The following is a 21,872-nucleotide window of genomic DNA, read 5'->3' on the forward strand; positions in this document are numbered from 1 at the left end:
GGCCTGGCTAATAAAGGGACTGGCCAATGGACCCGAGAAAAGACACTTGGTAAGAAAAACCCTCAAATTGCTTCCAGCTTAATCATAACTCCCTCTAGGTCAGCGGTTCTCAACCTGCAGGTCGTGACCCCTTTGGGGGTTGAACGACCTTTTCATAGGGGTCCCCTAAATACATCCTGCATATCAGATATTTACATTCATAACAGTAACAAAATTAGTTATGAAGTAGCAATGAAAATAATTTTATGGTTGGGGGTCACCACAACATGAAGAACTGTATTAAAGGGTCACGGCATTAGGAAGGTTGAGAACCACTGCTCTAGACAAAACAACACCCCCCACACTACCTCTCAAAAAAAGGACTTATTGCAAAAAAGTCATCCAGTAAGACAGGGATGATAATTTGGGGGGGGGGAGGGGGTTGTTTGTTTGTTTTTTTGTTTTGCTTGTTTTTTGACAAACAAGTGCTTATTTGGAAATTCAACATATAACACAGATAGAAATGAACCAATTCTGAGACAGTCTGGGGGAGCAAGAGTCTCTATCCCCACTCAAGGAAAAGCAGTAAAACATAATAAGCTCTCGTAGGATCCGCGCTTGGACTGCAGTGTACAAAATTAGCAGTGTCATAAAGAAGAGAATTGAGGTGTCACGGTTTCAAAAATCTGCTTTGAACACAAGAGAAAAAGCTTTGGCATTTATTTACTATATTAAATTATCCCCCCAGAAAAATAAATCTTAGATTTTATACTCCAACTGGGTATAAGATTTGGATCTAAGATTTTAGTCCAACGTCCAACTGGGTATAGGATGCTCACCCTCATTGCCTAACTAATGATCAATACTGGTGATAGTAATTGTTCAATAGGCTAGTATAGATTACTTTTTCATTTTCTTGACCATAACTCAAGTAAAAAAAAAAAAAACTCTTCACTATATTATTTTACTTCTATGTAAATATGACAAATTAAAAACTGACCAATTTCCATATATGTTTAATAATATTTTGTGATTCCTAAAAGACCCAACATATATATGTTTTAAAATGAGAAACAAAAAATAATTACCTCCTCTGGTACATCTTCTTGATCACTACTAAATAGAGATTTACATGCTGTTGTGATGTCCAATGTCTTTTTCCCGTAATTTATAATCATTATTGCCAGGTCATACTCCTTCCATGAACGCAGAATCTAATTTAAAATATTTATTAGTTATCTCTGTTGGACACTATTGTCTATTTTCAAGTATAAGACATCATTTTTCATAAATGTAAAAGTTCCATTATGTTTGGGGTCTAAAACTCCCCTGTTTTTGTTAAGAAAGCTGGGAGTTTACCTCTAGATTATATTTAATGCCTTCAGTGCAATTAAAAATGCATGCTTCCACTAGTTTAAATAAAAGACTAATAATCAGGATCACACCAATGTTAAGAGAAAAAACTTATAGACAAATTTAAGAGTTTAATTGAGCCAAAAACAATTCACGAATAGGGCAAATTCCCCAACCCCAAACCAGAATAGATGCAGAGAGGCTCTACTGGAGGGATTTAGGGACAGAAAAAGGAAAGTGATGTAGAAAATGGAAGTGAAGTATAGAAACAGCCAGATTGGTTACAGGACATTTGTCTTATGTAACATGGTTTAAACAGTTGGCTGCCTTTGATTGGCTGAAACTTGGTAATTGGTACAAAAATTGGTTATGATCTGTTTATATATCCAGTTAGGTTATAATTCATTCTATACAGAGAAACTTATAGGCCAGGCTTAAAATATGCAAAGAGGTGGGTGGCGCCTGTGGCTCAAAGGAGTAGGTGGTGGGTTCAAACCCAGCCCCAGCCAAAAACTGCAAATGAAAAAAAAAAAAAAATGTATAGAGGCAACTTTAAGCTAAACTTAATTAATATCAATAACGAATTCCTCATACCTCCAGGCCAGAAAGCCAGATAGCTTTCAGTACACTAAGTTGACTGCTAAGAAAATATTTCCACTAAAAAAAATCCATATTAAAATAAAGCCATTCTCAGAGGCCACATAAACATTACTTCTTGAGTTACTTTCTGTGGCACACAGCATGATTATTAACCCCATGATGTCTTAGAGGGGCATTTATATCAGTAAATGGTTTACCAGACATTCTAGGACAGGACTGGACTAGGAATAAGCTGTTTTGGCAGATTCTCCATGAGCCCTCAGGGGGCTCTGTACACTGTAGTCATAACAAGGAAAGGGCCCCTCAACCTCTCTCTCCTGTATTCCCTGTTACCAATTCTCTGGACTTCTTTAGTCTGGCCCCCACCTACCTTTGTAGAGTAATCTTCATCACCCAACTCCCTATACTTTAATCTCACAAAATATTGAGCCAAGTATAAAACCTGACCATCACTATTAAGGACTGAACTCTGACCTTTTTCTTTCACCCAGATTCTTTTCTAAGAGGCCCTGTGAGTTACACCTACAAACAATATACATTCATGGTTTACTTTCCAACCTGGTTCCTATATAGTGACATATGACAGACCCCCTTATCTTAACCCAGGCATCCAAGCAGACCAATGCCTTAACTCAAGCATCCCTTCCTCTGATTCCAGGCCTTTAGACAAAGCTTAACTCTTTCAACCAATTGTCAACTAAAGAAGCCCTAAAACTCACCTATAACTTATAAGCTCCCTCCTTGAAATGGCCTGCCTTTTTGGGCCAAACCAATGCATACCTTCCAATGTAATGATTTATGACTGTAATTCCTGTCCTCATAAATATATAAACCCAACCTGTAATCTGGTATATATTCTCAAGATGTCTTGAGAATTTGTCTATCAGGCCACAGTCACTCATATCTGACTCTTTAAATTATCTTACAGTTTGGATTTTTCCTTCTACACTGTGTTTCGGGATTTCATGTCTTCCCATAGCTGAGCCATTTCCCAGAGCAGCTTTCCCCACCTTATTTGTGCAACTTCACCTTGTGGTTAAAACCATGGCTCTAGTGTCAACTCATGGAAAGCTTACCCAGCCAACAATCTGATTCACTTATACCCAACTGCAGGCATGGGTCAAAGGAATGGGCTACATCCATTGTAAGCCCCTTAGGGCAACTAAGAATGTAAATAAGCCTGTATGAATTCATTGTGTATACACATATCCTACTGAATAGGTTAATATTTAAAGTAACAACTGTTACTTCTTATGCAGGGAAGGGATATAAAAAGTGTCTGAAAATTATAAAGTGGCTACATTGACTTGACAAGCCATATCTAACGCTAAGAACCAGAAATGTTTTTACAAAGCAAAGGTGCTAAATTAATGCCGACTATGGAACAGAATCTGGGAAGGAAAATGGTGAAATAAATTTTGAGTAAATAGATAGGGTTATGTCATGCAGGGCTTTAAATGCCCAATAAAAGAGTCTAATCTCATTATGAAATTTATATGAGGGGACAAATTTTGTTATTAGAAAACAGAAACGAGCTAATGTTTGCTCTCCACTCTACTTAATTTTCCTTTCCAGCATATTTAGAAAACATACAGAGAACTGTGCAATCATTTTCCCTTATTTTAATACACTGATACAATATAACACATGATAAAGAATTGTTTCCAATCAAAAGAAAAATAGAAGATCAGTTTTATTTGACACACTAAATGATGAAGAGAAACAGAAAGACTCCACCAGATGTTTAGCATAACAATTTTAAAATGATGCAAAAGTAAAGACAGATTTAAGATGAGGGATCTCAGAAGTGACACTTTAGAAAAATAAAAATACTGCCGGGGCTGATGCTTAAAGTAAAAGAAATTCAACCACCTGAAAATATCACCAGTTTTTAAGCAGAACAGGGAAAGGAAACAGAGCCATTTGACTAACTGGGTTTCATATGTCCTAAAGAAAAAATCCAATGTTGTTTATGTCAAATGAACACCTGAAATCTGGGATTTAGGGGTTAGTCCAGGATTCTGGGACTATAGGCCAGGCTGGAGGCCACTTCTAGAATGGCAATTCTCAACATCCCCATTTGGGACAAAACCAACTCAAATATCAAAATTCGAACACCTAAATATCAAATCAAATCCAAATATCAAAAATTAATATAGTTTTTTTTTAAGTTCAGAACACATTCAGGCCACTTCTACAGTTTATCACTGGGATTTCAATGATCCCTTAACGGTGGATAGGGGGGTCAGGAAATGCACAGAGCCAGCCCCAAAGCTGCTATGTGCTAAAGGAGAACATTCATCCAAGGCTGAGAGAGGCGGCATGTGAATCCAAGGACGTCAGCCTCCACTGGGCCGCAAACCCAGGCTGGAAACCCTGTTTATTCTAGGTGGCATGCTTGTCCATCTTCTACAGTGGCCCAAACGCTCCCATTCTTCTCAGGTATTTGAAACCCACCCTTATCCTTCACCTCCTCACTGTCAATAAACAATCTTATATCCTTTCCACAGAAAAAATGCAAGGCAAGTAGCTTTTCCCCATCCGTGAACCTATCACTACATACCTATAACCACAACCACCCGGCCCTCCTTGGGAGGGGAGAGGTGAATCTCCCATCCAGACTCACCCTCCCACAAGTGCTGGGACCCACTGCCTTCTACCTCCACAGCCCTTGCTCTAGTCCTTCCCTCTCCCCTCCCATATCTTCATTCTTTCCCTCTCCTGCCTCCTCCCCGTCCATATCCAAATATTTCGGAATATCTGAATAAGCAGATTTGGGGGTTTGGGGAGTTTATTTATTTGATTTCAGCAGAAGTTGCTATCGGCAAGTTGCAAACAGCAAGCTGCCTTGGAATATAGTTTCTTTGTTCAGAACACTGCAGTAGCCTCTCTTAGTTATTTGAATATAAAGTAAGTAGTTGTGTTCGGCCCCGGGAAGGAAAGTGTAGTTGGCGTTCCTTTATTTGAAAAAGACACCCCTCCCCTGGAAATATTAATTGATGGAAGTGTTTGGAGAGGAAAGGTCAACCAGATAAATATTCAGAGTGTCCCAAAAGTTGCCCCTAAAGTCGTCATACCTAGGGAAAATGGGAACTTGTAGCAAAATGTAGCTTTATTTACAAAATATTTATTGCAAATTTTTACAAAATATTCTGTATGTGTTGGCCACCACTTTGTAAAATGTGTCCCTTGGAAGGTGTACTTTTGGCCCAGCATAGCCCTAATTAACGTGTGTGTGACTGCAGCAGCGGAAAAGGAAAGGGGAACTTTGGGTGTGTGGGACCCCTGCTTTCAGTGGTTATACCTTGTGACAGTGACAGAACTAATAGTAACAGGAAGATCCTAGAGGTCAGAGAGGGGTTAGGAATGACAGAATATTTCTGGATTATTGTAACTCTTTGACTCGTCATCTTGCCCAGTGTTTGGAAGCAAGATTGGCCCCTTGGACTAAGAGCACCTTTGAGATTCTTAGATAATTCTCTTCCTTTCTCATTCTACACACTGTCCCCAGGTGATAGCATTTATTTTTATTGTTTCAATGTGGTCCGTATGCTAATGATTCATTTGTCTTTATGCATATTTGGCTTCTTCTGAGCTCTGCAGCCACTTCTTTGGATAACCAGTAGATCCCAATATTCAATCTGTTCAAAATTTATCTTCTCCCCTTTTAACGTACAAAATTACTTGTCATCCAGGGTTCAAAACTGCCCAGGCCAGATAGCTGGACATTACCAATGACTCTTCCCCTCTTTATTGACAGGTTCTCAATTTTATCTCATAAATAACTCTTCATTTCTTCCAGTTGTCTCTACTTCCCACCTTTTCCACACTCGTTCAGATTATCATCTCTCTCCTTCTAACACATCCCTTGCCTCAGGTCTTATCCCTCTCTAATCATTAGCTGTTTTGAAACTGGAATGATTTCTTTTTCGTAAAATACAAATCTCATTATGCCATTCCTAGGTTTGAAAGCCTTCAGTGGCTCCTCTCTGACCTCAGAAGATGGCCATTTGTCATGGTACTTATTCATTGCTTACCTAGACTATATTTAAAACAATCGGATGTATAAACAAAATCAAGTTTGGTGCTGGTAAGCTTTTGACTAAAGGTTCTGGTCTTCTGTGAAGAAATAAACAATATAGAGGCCCAAAGGCCATTTTTGTGTCATTTATATTAATATAACAGTAACATTATTGGTAAATGCTGCACTAAGTGATCTTCCAGGTCAAAAATACCGTTGTTCTAACCCAAATATTTTAAACTCCTGCCATTTCAACATCTACTTCCACCAGCCACATGAAAATGTAAGAAGTGATTTGAAAAGGATAAGCTGTTCTTCCTTCAAATGCTGAAATTGATTGAGGATTCATCTTTACCATAAAGCAGGGGTTCTTGAAGTATAGTCTGAAATATTTAAATAATTAAATTTGATTCTTCTTTTCTAAAATTGTAAAATTATTTCATATTTTCTCATGGATTACTGCCTGAGGTAATCAATGTTAATATTCCTGTATCTGTGTATATTTTTCCAAACCTAATATTTGCCTCTAATCTTTGCCATACAAATGTTTTATTACCGATCTTTTTCTGTGATCTTTGAATCATGTCCTTGTTGAGGAAGGTGTCCCCTGGTTCCAAGCCCATACAAATATCCCTGAATCCATCTGGACTTTATTTGGTTTGTGGTGTGAGGTAGGGGATCTAGCTTTATTTATTTTCAAACGAATATAGTTATTTATACCAGCAGCTTACATTAAATAAACCATTATGATTACCTATAATTTTCTTAATAAATCAAATTACTGTCTTTATCATATATTATAACAATTTCCTCTGCAGACCTGGGGTTATTCCTAGACTCTCTATTCTATTGCACTACACTATTTCCCTGTTACTCTGTTAACATCATGTTTTTATTGAAGTGGCCTTATGGATAATTTTAATTTCTAAGGAGAACTTTTAAATTATTCTAGTCAGCTCCAGAGAAACACTATTGGAATTCTGATTAGAACTGCATTAAGTTTAAATATTATGAGGGAAGATTTACATTCCTATGACAGTAAGTCTTTCTATTCAGGAACTTAGTATGGACTGCCCCATGTTCAGATCTTATTTTGTGTCCCTCAGTAAGATTTCACAATTCTTTCATTTAGATTCTTTAACATTTTTTTACATTTAAGATAGTCTGTATTATAAGCAATATAGTTTACTCTCTCCATTTCTGACTACTACTACTAGTATTAAAAAAACTGTCAGTTTGTAAGTATCTTATATGTAGTTACTTTATTTATATATTCTCTTTATAATTCTAGTAATTTTTTTACTAGAGTATTTTTTACAAAAACTCACGGGTATCTGAGACCTCTATAATTACAAATAAATTACCAAGGCAGTCATCGGGTAACAGAAGAGATACATTCCCAAGAATATCTTTAGGTTGGATTTGTATGTAACTCAGATCCCTCATGAACAGCACATACATATACAATAATAACAATCACAATAATACTATAATGGGTGGCTCATCTGTGGTAGTAATAATATAGTATAACATTGTAATAAAAATAATATCCCTATGCTATAATAATAAGTTACAGACACAATTGTGCTCTTTTTTTTTTAGTTCAAACAAACAGAACATTAAAACAAATTTATATAAAAAGTTTAGATAGGAGAAATTTTAAAAGAGAAAATTAAAGGTCAACACCTAATGCTGCATTGATACTAGGCTTACAGGAATGTTACGCTTATGTTGATCTTCTAACCTGATCAATAATAACCTTTCCATTTCAGACATTAATCCACTACACTGCTTAGTAATAATTGACGCTTTCATTGGATCACTGCTTTGCATATATCCCATTATTTTCACGTTATTCTTTATAATTGTGCCAATAGTCAAGCAGCTGACACCAAATGCTTTCCCAATGAATGATGGCGTCCAGCCTTTCTCCAAATGCTTAATTATTACTACTTTCATTTCCATTGCAATCACTTTTCTCTTCATTGCAGGCTCATCTGGACTTGCAATGGACTGTGCTTTGAAGGCGTGGTCATAAGGATAAACGCAAACTCTCAAAATTGAATAAGAAAGTTAAGAGGAAAGTGATGCCATGTGTAAGCAACTGTATAAACAATGAGACCAGCCGCCAACCTGAAGATGCCATGCCAGCGAATCGCTATGCCATGTGGGTGTGTTAACATGCCCAGAAGAAACTAGTTCCTGAATTGTTAATTCAATTATTTAATTATAAATTACCCTTATGGGGAGCCTTGAGGACCCGCTCAGAAGTACAGAATGCCATAAGATAGGCTGTCTATAGCCCAGGGGCCGTCTGTACTTTCCTTTCAGATAACATTACTTTATTTCATATTCTTACCTATTAGATGAGAAAGAACCTCTAAAAACACTGAATCTTACTGTTAAGAATTGTGGCTCAGTCAGTAAGGCGCCGGCCCCATATACCGAGGGTGGCAGGTTCAAACCCGGCCCCGGCCAAACTGCAACCAAAAAATAGCCGGGCGTTGTGGCGGGCGCCTGTAGTCCCAGCTACTTGGGAGGCTGAGGCAAGAGAATCGCTTAGGCCCAGGAGTTGGAGGTTGCTGTGAGCTGTGTGACGCCACGGCACTCTACCGAGGGCCATAAAGTGAGACTCTGTCTCTACAAAAAAAAAAAAAAAAAAAGAATTAGCAGCTCTTTCTTGTTCCTGATTTTTAAGTAAAGAGCTTCAGAAGTTTCCTATTTAGTATGATATTTGCTGTAAAATTTTGGTAAATGTCTTTATCATTATTCAATAGCTTCCTTCCATTCCTAACTTATTAGAAATTTAATCAGGAAAGGTTGCTAAGTGAGATAAGTGCTTGAATGCCTTCAAAGCATTTTTAATATAATCCTCTTGGTTTTCTATTTTAATTTGTGTTGTAATAAAATTCAAGTTCTGTTTTAATTCAGACTTGATCTTTAATACTTGACGGTAAGCCTATCCTAAGAATGCAAAGTGACCAGATGCCATCCAGGAGCTGAGACGGGTGACCTGAAAGAACAGATTTGAAGACACCACACCAGGGCCATCTCTGTCCTGATTAATGCTTTAGGGCCCTGGACTCTGCTTTTTCTGATATGAAAAGTACCACTCCTTTAGTTTTGTTTGCATTTGCCCAGTACCCGCGTCTATCCATTTCCTTTTCAGCCGTTGTTTTATCACCTTGCTTTAGGAGTGTTTCTTGAAATAGTGTATGTTTGAACCTCACTTTTTAGCCCATCTGGCAGTCTCTTAGTTCATTCACACTTAGTGAAGTGATTAGTATACTTAATTTTACATATACTTAATACACTTAAGTTTTACTCCTTCTATCTCAAATACTACCTTTTTCCTTCTTACGTTTGCTGAATTAATCATTTCCTCTCCCTTTCTTCCTGTTCCTGTTTCCTCCTTCTCATTCTTCCCCCTTCATTTTTTCTATCAATTTAGAAGCCATGCTTTAAAGTCCTACTCTGGTAACATATTCCTTTAAACTGTGCTTTAAAGTCCTACTCTGGTAACATATTCCTTTAAACTGTGCTTTAAAGTCCTACTCTGGTAACATATTCCTTTAAACCGTGCTTTAAAGTCCTACTCTGGTAACATATTCCTTTAAACCGTGCTTTAAAGTCCTACTCTGGTAACATATTCCTCTAAATCATCTTTAATTATGTACATTCTGTCAAAGAAAATAGTAATTTTATACCACATGTATTTTACCTGTGTGCATGTATACATACACATAAAAGACGCACCACCATGCACCAAGAGTTTTTACCTACTCGCATCTCCCCACAACCTAAACAGGGAGGAAGGTTCAGTTCTAGTTTCTCTTTCAAGAATGCCTCGTCTTTCCCAAGAATCCCTACTTAGCATTTATATTGCAAAGTCCTAGTCACATCATTATTATCTATTTAATTTTAATAATACATATATTGCAAGATTCATCGCTCCCATTATTCTTCTCCTTTTCATCTTGCCCTAGCTTGGGATTTCTGTTCTGAATCAATTGTCATTTAATAGAGTATTTCTTCAAGTGTTTTCCTCAGATAAGTACATGGGCAGAATACTTTTTAAATGCCTGCACTTCTAGAAATGTGTATTTTGCCCTGAGAAATGAATGATATCTTTCCTGGTTATTAATTGTTAGACCTCAGTCTTTTTCCCTTAGGGTTCTACGAATGTTGTTCCAGTGTTTCAACTTCTAGTTTAAAAAAAATCATTTAACTTCAAAAAAAGTTTGAAGTTAAATGATTCTCTTTCCATTGCAAATGACTGCTTATGCTATCCATGAGTTAATTCTTCTCCTCTCTAACTTTTTATACACATGTCAAGTACCAGAAACAGCACCTGTGACAGAAAGGTAATCACTTAATATTTACATGAAGGAGTGAAACAAAAATGAAAAACCAGTTTGTATGCTGACCACACATTTGCCTGTGTCTTCTCCCTGGCTAGACCTCCAGAGATACCACTCTTGATCAGTACAGCCTGAATTTGTCTTCACTGTTTGTCCTGTGTTTAGTGCAGAGTCCTGCACATCAATCTCAGAATCATCTCCAGATCCTACCTATTCTTTCAGATCTAACATCATTTTTTACATTCCGATTTTATAAGATTGTCATACTCCTTCTTTAGTGACTGATCCTTCAATCCTAGCCCTGCCACTTAAGCAATGGACGTCTTCACACCCACTTCCCAAACACAACTCCCGGGTCGAGATAGCTCTACATGCATGTTGCAGTGAGATCACAATCTGGCAAGATGATACCCAGGTTTATTGTAGTATAATGAATTAGTGTTTTCAGGTTGTGAAACAAATCTCTTCTGTGTGACCACATAGAATGCCTCTTAAATACATAAACACTATTTCAAGAACAGCAAGTTTTAGTTTGTGACGCACCACAGTTTCATCAAAAAGTTCAACAACACACTGAACTAGAATACAATACTCAGACCTTTACATTTGCTTTTGATCTAAAAATGCTTTTCTGCTTACTGTGATTAAAAGTGATTTGACTTTCTAAACCATGACTGCTCCTAAATTTTATGACACTAGATAAAGAATAAGATAAATACCTTTGTTATGTAGAGGATACAACAAGCTATCATGTGCTGTATACTTTCAAAACTTGCAGGATGTTTCTTCGAGTAGATGGTATTCGGTAGTCCTTGCAAAACCACTATACACTTTATCAAGATCTAAAAATCAGAAATATAATGATTTTTCATTTTAAAATATCATCCTTACTAAATATAAAATGCTCTATTTAGGTCATGTGAGCTTTAAGACATAAAATTTTATTGTCATAAACAATTACTGATCAATTGCTTATTAGGTAGAAAGGCACATACACTGAGATAACAAGGCTGTGTTCAATTTTGAGAAGAGCCCTTCATTCTAAACTAACTTGAAAACTAGCGAAAAGAATGAAAGAAATACACAAGTAACTATAAAATGAAACCTATTTTCACGAATGTCATAAAAGACATAGGCAGAATGTTGCAAGTATATGAGAAACTAAAGATCATATTGAGGCATAGAAGGATCTTGAAAACCATACAGAGGATCATATGGCATATTAAATATTATATAATGATCCCAGGTACTTGAAATAATACTTTCCTTTAAAATTAAGACCAGATATTCATCCCAGGAAATCAATTAATATTGGTGTTCATATTCTCCTTGCTTCATATTATATTATCTGAATTTGATCAAGAGTAGATGATTAAGTTTGGCTGTCGATATTGGTGCATAGTTCTGGGCAACATCACTGCCAGAAAAGTACAGCTGAGACTGCAGCCTTCTATTCATCACTGAGAGTATCCTCATGGACAAATTAATATATGAATGGTGATTCTTTGGGGGCACATTAATTGCTTCAAGCTCTCACTCTAACAACACTGTTTGAATTGTTACAGGACACTTATTTTTAATACATTTTTAACTCCTTCCCTTCCATGATCACCCTCTTACACTTCTTACACCATATCCCCAGTCATGTTAATATGCTAGTAGTTTTGTAGTTTTCTTGGAGCTCATGTAATCATATATATATGTAATCATATATATATATACACATACACATACATCTATGTATGTATAAATATGTAGAAGGAAGGTTGTTGTCATTTACAAAATGGGATTTATATACACTTTTCTGAACTCTGCATTTCTCTTTCAGCCATGCCTTCCTTGTAAGAAATCCTCCAATTCTACATGTATAGTGCTAATTCATTTTTTTGAATGGCTGTATAATATTATGTGGTGTAGATCAACCATAATCTATTCTTGTTGCACACTTTTATGGCTAATGTTGTACAGTCTGGAAGTACTGATACTTATCTTTGTCTCCAGCTTTTTTGCCATGTCAAGAATGTCCAGTAAACACCCTCATACATGCTCAGGTGCTCAGGTGCCAACTCTGAGTGGCAACCGAGGCACCAACTTCAAGATACTACCCAGGGAGGAGGAGACGCATTGTTCAGGACACAGTATACACAGTACACACCCCAAGTCAATGCCCAGCATGCGGTACTGTGTCCCCGTACATAGAACACATGGGTCCAGGAACCAAGGGGTGGAACAGGGAATAATATTTTACTGAGATAACATGGCTATGTCAACCAGTGATTTTATTCCATGGGATAAATTACTAACACAAGGATATCTGTGTGAGATAAATGTATTTCTAATTTTGCTAAAATTTTATTCCATAGGATAAATTACTGATAGAGGGATTACCATGTCAGGTATATTTGTTTTTAATTTTGTTTAAAATTAGATTTAATTTAATTAAAACTAAGATTGCTTTACTAAAATCCAAATGCTTGTAACAACAAATATTTCCCAAATCAATGAATTAGAATGCCTTGGTCCTGTCTTCACCAGCAATAGGATTTACAGAACTTTTTGATTCTGCAGGTGATATTACATTGTTAATTTAACGTGCATCTCTATGAATATTCAGAATTCAAGCATCCTTTCATATGTTTCTCAGCCACTTTGATTTGCTCTTTTGTGAATATTCATATCCTATCATGTCCCCATTTTTCTATTAGGTTATTGTCAATTTGCAAAACTCTTTGGTATATTTAATTGCCCTTCATACTATGTGGAGATATTTTTCCAAATCCATACATTTCCTACTGTCTTTGTTCTCTTCCCTTTTGTTACACACAGGTTTCTCATGTCCAGGAGTTATTCTTGGTTCAAAATATTTCCCCCAAACACTAGACTGCACATGTCCTGGGACAATTTTCCCTGAAGTTTTTTGCTTTGTTTTATATTTAAGTCTTAATTACAAGTGGACTTTCTATATATAGTATGAATAGGGAGAAAACTCTATTCTCTTTCAGATGAATATCCAGGTATTTCACCACCATTTATTAAAAATATCCATCCTCTGTCCACCACATGGGAATGCAAACTCTGTCATATATTATATTCTCACAAATATTAAGGCCCATTTCTGGAATCTCCCCTAATACAATTTAATTAGAGGCTTCTTTCTGAAGGTTTTTTCTCATAGCTAAAATTCATTCTCCTAACTGTAGCCTCAAGGAAATGAATTCTCTCAACTACCACTAAGGTTAGAAAGGACCTTGAACCTAAGATGAAATCATAGCCCTGTCCAACACCTTGATTTCAACCTGCTAAGACCCTAAACAGAAGACTCAGCTAATCCGTATCCTCTTGACCTATAGAAATTATGAGATAGTAAGTGAGTGTCCTTTTAGGCCATAAAATTTATGGTGATTTGTTAAGAAGCATGGACAACTGACAATCCTTTCAGCCAAGTTTCACACACCCTTTTTCCATAAATCCTAATTCTTCTATCACCAAGACACCAAGTATTTTTTTCTTGGGTCAGCCATCATACCTTTCACCAGATGATGTATTTAACAATACGCTTTAAATAAACACTGCCATTTCTAATATTACAAGACCATTAAAATGGAAATAACTTTTAAAACAAATTGCTAATATTTAAATGTGGACAGCATGTGGCGGAATGTTTCCAAAGAAAACACATTTTATGTCCTAATTTATGTTTGCCCAGACATATAAATTGTTAAAATGTCTTTCAGTTAACTCTTAAAATTTCTACTTAACTTGAACTATTTGAACTTTATAAGAGATATAAATGCTTTTCCAAAATGAATTACTGAGTTATCTTTACAAAAATACCTTTATTTTGGGGGGGTGGAGAGGTAGAGGAAATACACTTACCTGCACAACAGGTACCAAAATGATATTGTGATAGATTATAGGAGCAAGGAGGCCGTAACATTGAGTCACAGCTTGCAGGGCATAACTGGAATCATTTAGAAAATTACTAAGTTCCAGTGCCACCAACACTCTCTCACATTCAGTCAGTCTAGCCATCTGTAAAGAAACAGGCATTGTTACTCAAGTTGAACTTGAGTACTTAACTCAAGTACTTAACTCAGGTTTAACTTACTTAATCAGGTACTTAACTCAAGTGTTTCTAAGGGGAATAAAAGACAGAAAATGCAGTCCTTTTGGCTTAGCAACTATATGAAATGTTTGTTAGAAGATGATATAAATTTAGAAACAACTCTAATACACCAACAATGCTACTATGGACAACATAATCTTAGAATTAAACTTCAGATTTTTTAATAAAACAATGCAAATTCCACAAATAACAGAAAAAGAACCAATTTTCATCGTGAAGATAAAAAACTTGCTGTATTTTTTTTTTAGTTTTTAGATTATTTAATTTTTTTCAAGGAAAAAAACTTTATTAAGAACCAAAATCATATGGTGTTTAGAGATTTACCAGAAACATACAGTCTTGGAAAAAAGACATTTTTAAAAAAACTTCAACTTCTAAGCATTTTTTCCCTATGAACAGAAAGAAAAAGTTTATTTTTTTCAATTAATATAAGGGTACAACTTTTAGGTTCCATTGTTCTCACTTCCAGGGTGAAGTTCCATTTATAGAAGAGCCCCTCACCCAGGGCGCGTGTTATACACCCTCCTATTTGCTCTATTTTTATGTTAGTGAAAAATCCAGTTTTCAAAAACAAATGAATGTTAACAAGTAATAATTAAAACATAACATATGATTTATAATGAATATTAATATTATAATACTGCCCTCCCTTGATTAACAGATTGCCATTTCCCTTTTGATTTGTGAGAAAACGGTAAATTTTCAGTAAAGCAAATTAATCATCTACTATATTTGTGCTACTTTTGCTATTTAAATAAAAATGACAATAAAATGTAAAGCAAGGATTTTAAGATTAAATGCCACTTAAAATAATAGGAGAACATCCTTATTCTTCTTTCTCTTTCCTGGGGAAGGGTTTTTGTTATTTCTCTGTATATATATTTAAAACTATGTACAAAAAAACTGAGCAGCAACCAGAAGAAATTTCCATACAGCCAGTTTTTACTAGCATGACAGCCTAGCATACTGAAATTCATTGAAGTACCTTAAAATTGTCTTTTTCAGACCAAATATGTTAAAGTAGGAAACTAAAAGCAATGTAGTAGGAACAGGCTGGGTGGATGTTCAGTGGTTGGGCTGTTTAGGACAGTGAACTCAGCTGGGGCAAAGTCATGTTATTTTTACTTTCAGATACCGAGCACTGTCTCAGCCAACAATTTACTGGTTAACTAATTAATAGAAAAATGGATGGGTAGGAAAAAGCAAGCTTAAAGAAGAGAAAAAAAAAAAAAAGATGGCTCAATTCTCCATATCTGAGGCAAGGAAAGAAAGAAAGCAGAGTAAACCTCAAATAGGGATGAAAAATAATGTAGGATTATCAACCAAAGCAAGAGCATGATAGGCCTGCAGATGTTTATAACCATGCTGAGGAATCCATCAACAGGAGATGGGTTAAATACCCATCTCTGTACATGAATGCATTATTATAATTTAAAAGAATGTGGCAGATTGATCTATACCAGCATGAAAATATATCCAAGCTAAATGATAAAAAGTGTTAAAAAGGATGTTGCAGAAATGCCAAGTAGATCATGATCCCATTTCCATAAATAATAACAGCTTTGTCTATGCATATTTTTTTTAAATTAGAGAAACCATATGAAACAAAATTTTGGCTTTCTTACAGGTAATAGATGACAACAGGATTGAATTTATGCGTCACACATTTTTGAATCTGAAATGCATACTACTTTTGTACACAAGGGGAAAAGATAAATTGAAAAGAAGAGGAAAAAACAAACATGAACTCAGGCCTGTGAAATCCACACGAAATATCCACGAAAGCAGCACAATTGTACAATGATATGTCTCAGTCCATTTACAAGAGAATGTACAATCCAAATCTACTAAGTGTAAAGTACAAATGTCTTAAGACAATAATTAAGAAGGTGCGGGAGAGGAGAGCAAGATGGTAACAGCTTCCTTGCATTTGGGCACCGTGAGTCCGGGGAGATACGACTCCAGGCATCTCTGGCTGGTGGAATCTGCCTATCATCACCCCTGCAAGGATACAGAGAGTCAGCGAGAGACTTCTGGACCCCAAGAGAAGGACTAAAACAGTGGAAAACGAGCAAGTGGTCGCGTATGCTCAATCGGTCTAAACCCACCCGCAACTGCACAAGAACTTAAAGAGCAAGAGGAAGTGAAAGGAAAATTAGGGCAAGGAAACAGATAAAAGAAATCACTCATGAGGAAGAATCAGCAGAAAACTCCAGGCAACATGAAAAACCAGTCCAGAACAACCCCACCAAGGGACCATGAGGTAGCTACTGCAGAGGATTCCACCTGTAAAGAAATGTTAGGAATGACAGAAAGGGAATTTAGAATACACATGATGAAAACAATGAAAGAAATGATGAAAATAATGAAGGAAACTGATAATAAAGTGGAAAATAACGAAAAGGAAATCCAAAAACAGAATCAAATAAGAGATGAATGATATGAAGAATATAAAAAGGATATAGCAGACCTGAAGGAACTGAAACAGTCAATTAGGGAACTTAAAGATGCAATGGAAAGTGTCAGCAACAGGTTAGAACACGCAGAAGAAAGAATTTCAGAGGTAGAAGAAAAAGTTCTTGAGATAACTCAGATAGTAAAAGAGGCAGAAAAGAAGAGAGAGAAAGCAGAATGTTCACTGTCAGAATTATGGGAATTTATGAAGCGTTCCAACATACAAGTTATAGGAATCCCAGAAGGGGAAGAAGAATGCCCCAGAGGAATGGAAGCCATACTATAAAATATTATTCCAGAAAATTTCCCAAATATCACCAAAGATTCTGACACACTGCTTTAAGAGGGATATCGGACCCCAGGTCGCCTCAACTCTAACCGAGCTTCTCCAAGACACATTGTGATGAACCTGTCCAAAGTCAAGACAAAAGAAAAGATTCTGCAAGCTGCCAGGAGTAAGCGCCAGTTGACCTACAGGGGCAAATCCATCAGAGTGACCGCAGACTTCTCTAAGGAAACTTTCCAGGCAAGAAGACAATGGTCATCTACCTTTAATCTACTTAAACAGAACAATTTCCAGCCCAGAATTCTGTACCCTGCTAAGCTAAGCTTAAAAATTGAAGGAGAAATCACATCATTTACGGATTTACAAACATTGAGAAAATTCGCCACAACAAGACCAGCTCCACAGGAAATACTTCAACCTGTTCTGCACACTGACCACCACAATGGATCAGCAGCAAAGTAAGAACTCAGAAATTAAACGATAGAACCTAACCTCCACACTGATGCAAAAGATAAAACTAAGCAATGTACTCTCACAAAATGAGATGAAAAGAAGACTACCACACTTATCAATTATCTCAATAAATGTTAATGGCTTGAATTCCCCACTGAAGAGGCATAGATTGGCTGACTGGATTAAAAAACACAAGTCATCCATTTGCTGTCTGCAAGAAACACACCTGGCTTCAAAAGACAAATTAAAGCTCCGAGTCAAGGGTTGGAAGACAATTTTTCAGGCAAATGGAATTCAGAAGAAAAGAGGAGTTGCAATCTTATTTTCAGATACATGTGGATTTAAAGCAACTAAAGTCAAAAAAGACAAAGATGGTCACTTTATATTGGTCAAGGGAAAAATACAACAAGAAGACATTTCAATTCTAAATATCTATGCACCCAATTTAAATGCTCCCAGATTCTTGAAACAGACCTTACTCAGTCTGAGCAATATGATATCTGATAATACGATAATAATAGGGGACTTTAACACTCCTCTTACACAGCTGGACAGATCCTCTAAACAGAAATTAAACAAAGATGTAAGAGATTTAAATGAGACCCTAGAACAACTGTGCTTGATAGACACATATAGAACACTCCATCCCAAAGATAAAGAATATACATTCTTCTCATCACCCCATGGAACATTCTCCAAAATTGATCATATCCTGGCACACAAAACAAATATCAACAGAATCAAAAGAATTGAAATTTTACCTTGTATCTTCTCAGACCATAAGGCACTAAAGGTGGAACTCAACTCTAACAAAAACGCTCGACCCCACCCAAAGGCATGGAAATTAAACAATCTTCTGTTGAATAACAGATGGAAGAAATAAAACAGGAAGAAATAAAACAGGAAATCATTAACTTCCTTGAGCATAACAACAATGAAGACACAAGCTACCAAAACCTGTGGGATACTGCAAAAACAGTTTTGAGAGGAAAATTCATTGCTTTAGATGCCTACATTCGAAAAACAGAAAGAGAGCGCATCAACAATCTCACAAGCCATCTTATGGAATTGGAAAAAGGAGAACAATCGAAGCCTAAACTCAGTAGAAGAAAAGAAATATCCAAAATCCAATCAGAGATCAATGAAATTGAAAACAAAAGAATCATTCAGAAAATTAATGAAATAAGGAGTTGGGTTTTTAAAAAATAAATAAAATAGATAAACCACTGGCCAGACTAACGAGAAATAGAAAAGTAAAATCTCTAGTAACCTCAATCAGAAATGATAAAGGGGAAATAACAACTGATCCCACAGAGATACAAGAGATCATCTCTGAATACTACCAGAAACTCGATGCCCAGAAATTTGACAATGTGAAGGAAATGGATCAATATTTGGAATCACACCGTCTCCCTAGACTCAGCCAGGAAGAAATAGAGCTCCTGAACAGACCAATTTCAAGCACTGAGATCAAAGAAACAATAAAAAATCTTCCAACCAAAAAATGCCCTGGTCCAGATGGCTTCACTCCAGAATTCTATCAAACCTTCAAGGAAGAGCTTATTCCTGTACTGCAGAAATTATTCCCAAAAATTGAGGAAAAAGGAATCTTCCCCAACACATTCTACGAAGCAAACATCAACCTGATACCAAAACCAGGAAAACACCCAAACAAAAAGGAGAATTTCAGACCAATCTCACCCATGAATATAGACGCAAAAATTCTCAACAAAATCCTAGCCAATAGATTACAGCTTATCATCAAAAAAGTCATTCATCATGATCAAGTAGGCTTCATCCCAGGGATGCAAGGCTGGTTTAACATACGCAAGTCTATAAACGTTCTCCATCATATTAACAGAGGCAAAAATAAAGATCACATGACCCTCTCAATAGATGCAGAAAAAGCATTTGATAAAATCCAGCATCCTTTTCTAATTAGAACACTGAAGAGTATAGGCATAGGTGGCACATTTTTAAAACTGACTGAAGCTATCTATGACAAACCCGCAGCTAGTATTTTACTGAATGGAGTAAAACTGAAAGCTTTTCCTCTTAGAACTGGAACCAGACAAGGTTGTCCTCTGTCACCTTTACTATTCAACATAGTGCTGGAAGTTCTAGCCAATACAATTAGGCAAGACAAGGAAATAAAGGGAATCCAAATGGGAGCAGAGGAGGTCAAACTCTCCCTCTTTGCTGATGACATGATCTTATACTTAGAGAACCCCAAAGACTCAACCACAAGACTCCTAGAAGTCATCAAAAAATACAGTAATGTTTCAGGATATAAAATCAATGTCCACGAGTCAGTAGCCTTTGTATACACCAATAACAGTCAAGATGAGAAGCTAATTAAGGACACAACTCCCTTCACCATAGTCTCAAAGAAAATGAAATACGTAGGAATATACCTAACGAAGGAGGTGAAGGACCTCTATAAAGAAAATTATGAAATCCTCAGAAAGGAAATAGCAGAGGATATTAACAAATGGAAGAACATACCATGCTCATGGATGGGAAGAATCAACATTGTTAAAATGTCTATACTTCCCAAAGCAATCTACCTATTCAATGCCATTCCTATCAAAATACCAACATCGTACTTTCAAGATTTGGAGAAAATGATTCTGCATTTTGTATGGAACCAGAAAAAACCCCGTATAGCTAAGGCAGTTCTTAGTAATAAAAATAAATCTGGGGGCATCAGCATACCAGATTTTAGTCTGTACTACAAAGCCATAGTGCTCAAGACAGCATGGTACTGGCACAAAAACAGAGACATAGACACTTGGAATCGAATTGAAAACCAAGAAATGAAACTAACATCTTACAACCACCTAATCTTCGATAAACCAAACAAAAACATACCTTGGGGGAAAGATTCCCTATTCAATAAATGGTGTTGGGAGAACTGGATGTCTACATGTAAAAGACTGAAACTGGACCCACACCTTTCCCCACTCACAAAAATTGATTCAAGATGGATAAAGGACTTAAATTTAAGGCATGAAACAATAAAAATCCTCCAAGAAAGCATAGGAAAAACACTGGAAGATATTGGCCTGGGGAAAGACTTCATGAAGAAGACTGCCATGGCAATTGCAACAACAACAAAAATAAACAAATGACTTCATTAGACTGAAAAGCTTCTGTACAGCTAAGGAGACAACAACCAAAGCAAATAGACTACCTACACAATGGGAAAGGATATTTGCATATTTTCAATCAGACAAAAGCTTGATAACTAGGATCTATAGAGAACTCAAATTAATCCACATGAAAAAAGCCAACAATCCCTTATATCAATGGGCAAGAGACATGAATAGAACCTTCTCTAAAGATGACAGACGAATGGCTAACAAACACATGAAAAAATGTTCATCATCTCTATATATTAGAGAAATGCAAATCAAAACAACCCTGAGATATCATCTAACCCCAGTGAGAATGGCCCGCATCACAAAATCTCAAAACTGCAGATGCTGGCGTGGATGTGGAGAGAAGGGAACACTTTTACACTGCTGGTGGGACTGCAAACTAGTACAACCTTTCTGGAAGGAAGTATGGAGAAACCTCAAAGCACTCAAGCTAGACCTCCCATTTGATCCTGCAATCCCATTACTGGGCATCTACCCAGAAGGAAAAAAATCCTTTTATCATAAGGACACCTGTACTAGACTGTTTATTGCAGCTCAATTTACAATCGCCAAAATGTGGAAACAGCCTAAATGCCCACCAACTCAGGAATGGATTAACAAACTGTGGTATACGTATACCATGGAATACTATTCAGCTATTAAAAAAAATGGAGACTTTACATCCTTCGTATTAACCTGGATGGAAGTGGAAGACATTATTCTTAGTAAAGCATCACAAGAACGGAGAAGCATGAATCCTATGTACTCAATTTTGATATGAGGACAATTAATGACAATTAAGGTTATGGCAGGGGAGGAAAAGCAGAAAGAGGGAAGGAGGGAGGGGTGTGTGTCACACTTTATGGGGGCAAGACATGATTGCAAGAGGGACTTTGCCTAACAATTGCAATCAGTGTCACCTGGCTTATTGTACCCTCAATGAATCCAAACAATAAAAAAAAAAAAAAGAAGGTGTGGTAAAGGCTATGTTAACCAGTTTGTTGTAAGTATTTCAAATTGTATATAAAACCAGCACCTTGTACCCCATAAACGCTTTAATGTACACAGCTATGATTTAATTAAAAAAATGTGTAAAATT

The 21,872-nt window shown here is 36.4% G+C and overlaps 1 protein-coding gene across 1 annotated transcript in view; it reads right to left on the bottom strand.

Annotated features, from left to right (window-relative positions):
• Positions 1-21,872, bottom strand: part of CFAP54 (cilia and flagella associated protein 54) — a 339,644-nt gene that overhangs the window by 212,891 nt on the left and 104,881 nt on the right. The window contains exons 25-27 of the mRNA XM_053586325.1: positions 14,191-14,346; positions 11,034-11,156; positions 1,068-1,193 (exon numbers count right to left, since the gene is read on the bottom strand). Of these exons, the coding sequence (XP_053442300.1) occupies positions 1,068-1,193; positions 11,034-11,156; positions 14,191-14,346 (405 nt within the window). The remainder of the gene's footprint in view (positions 1-1,067; positions 1,194-11,033; positions 11,157-14,190; positions 14,347-21,872) is intronic.

Source organism: Nycticebus coucang, chromosome 3, assembly GCF_027406575.1.
Source record: "Nycticebus coucang isolate mNycCou1 chromosome 3, mNycCou1.pri, whole genome shotgun sequence".
NCBI classification, from domain to species: domain Eukaryota; kingdom Metazoa; phylum Chordata; class Mammalia; order Primates; family Lorisidae; genus Nycticebus; species Nycticebus coucang.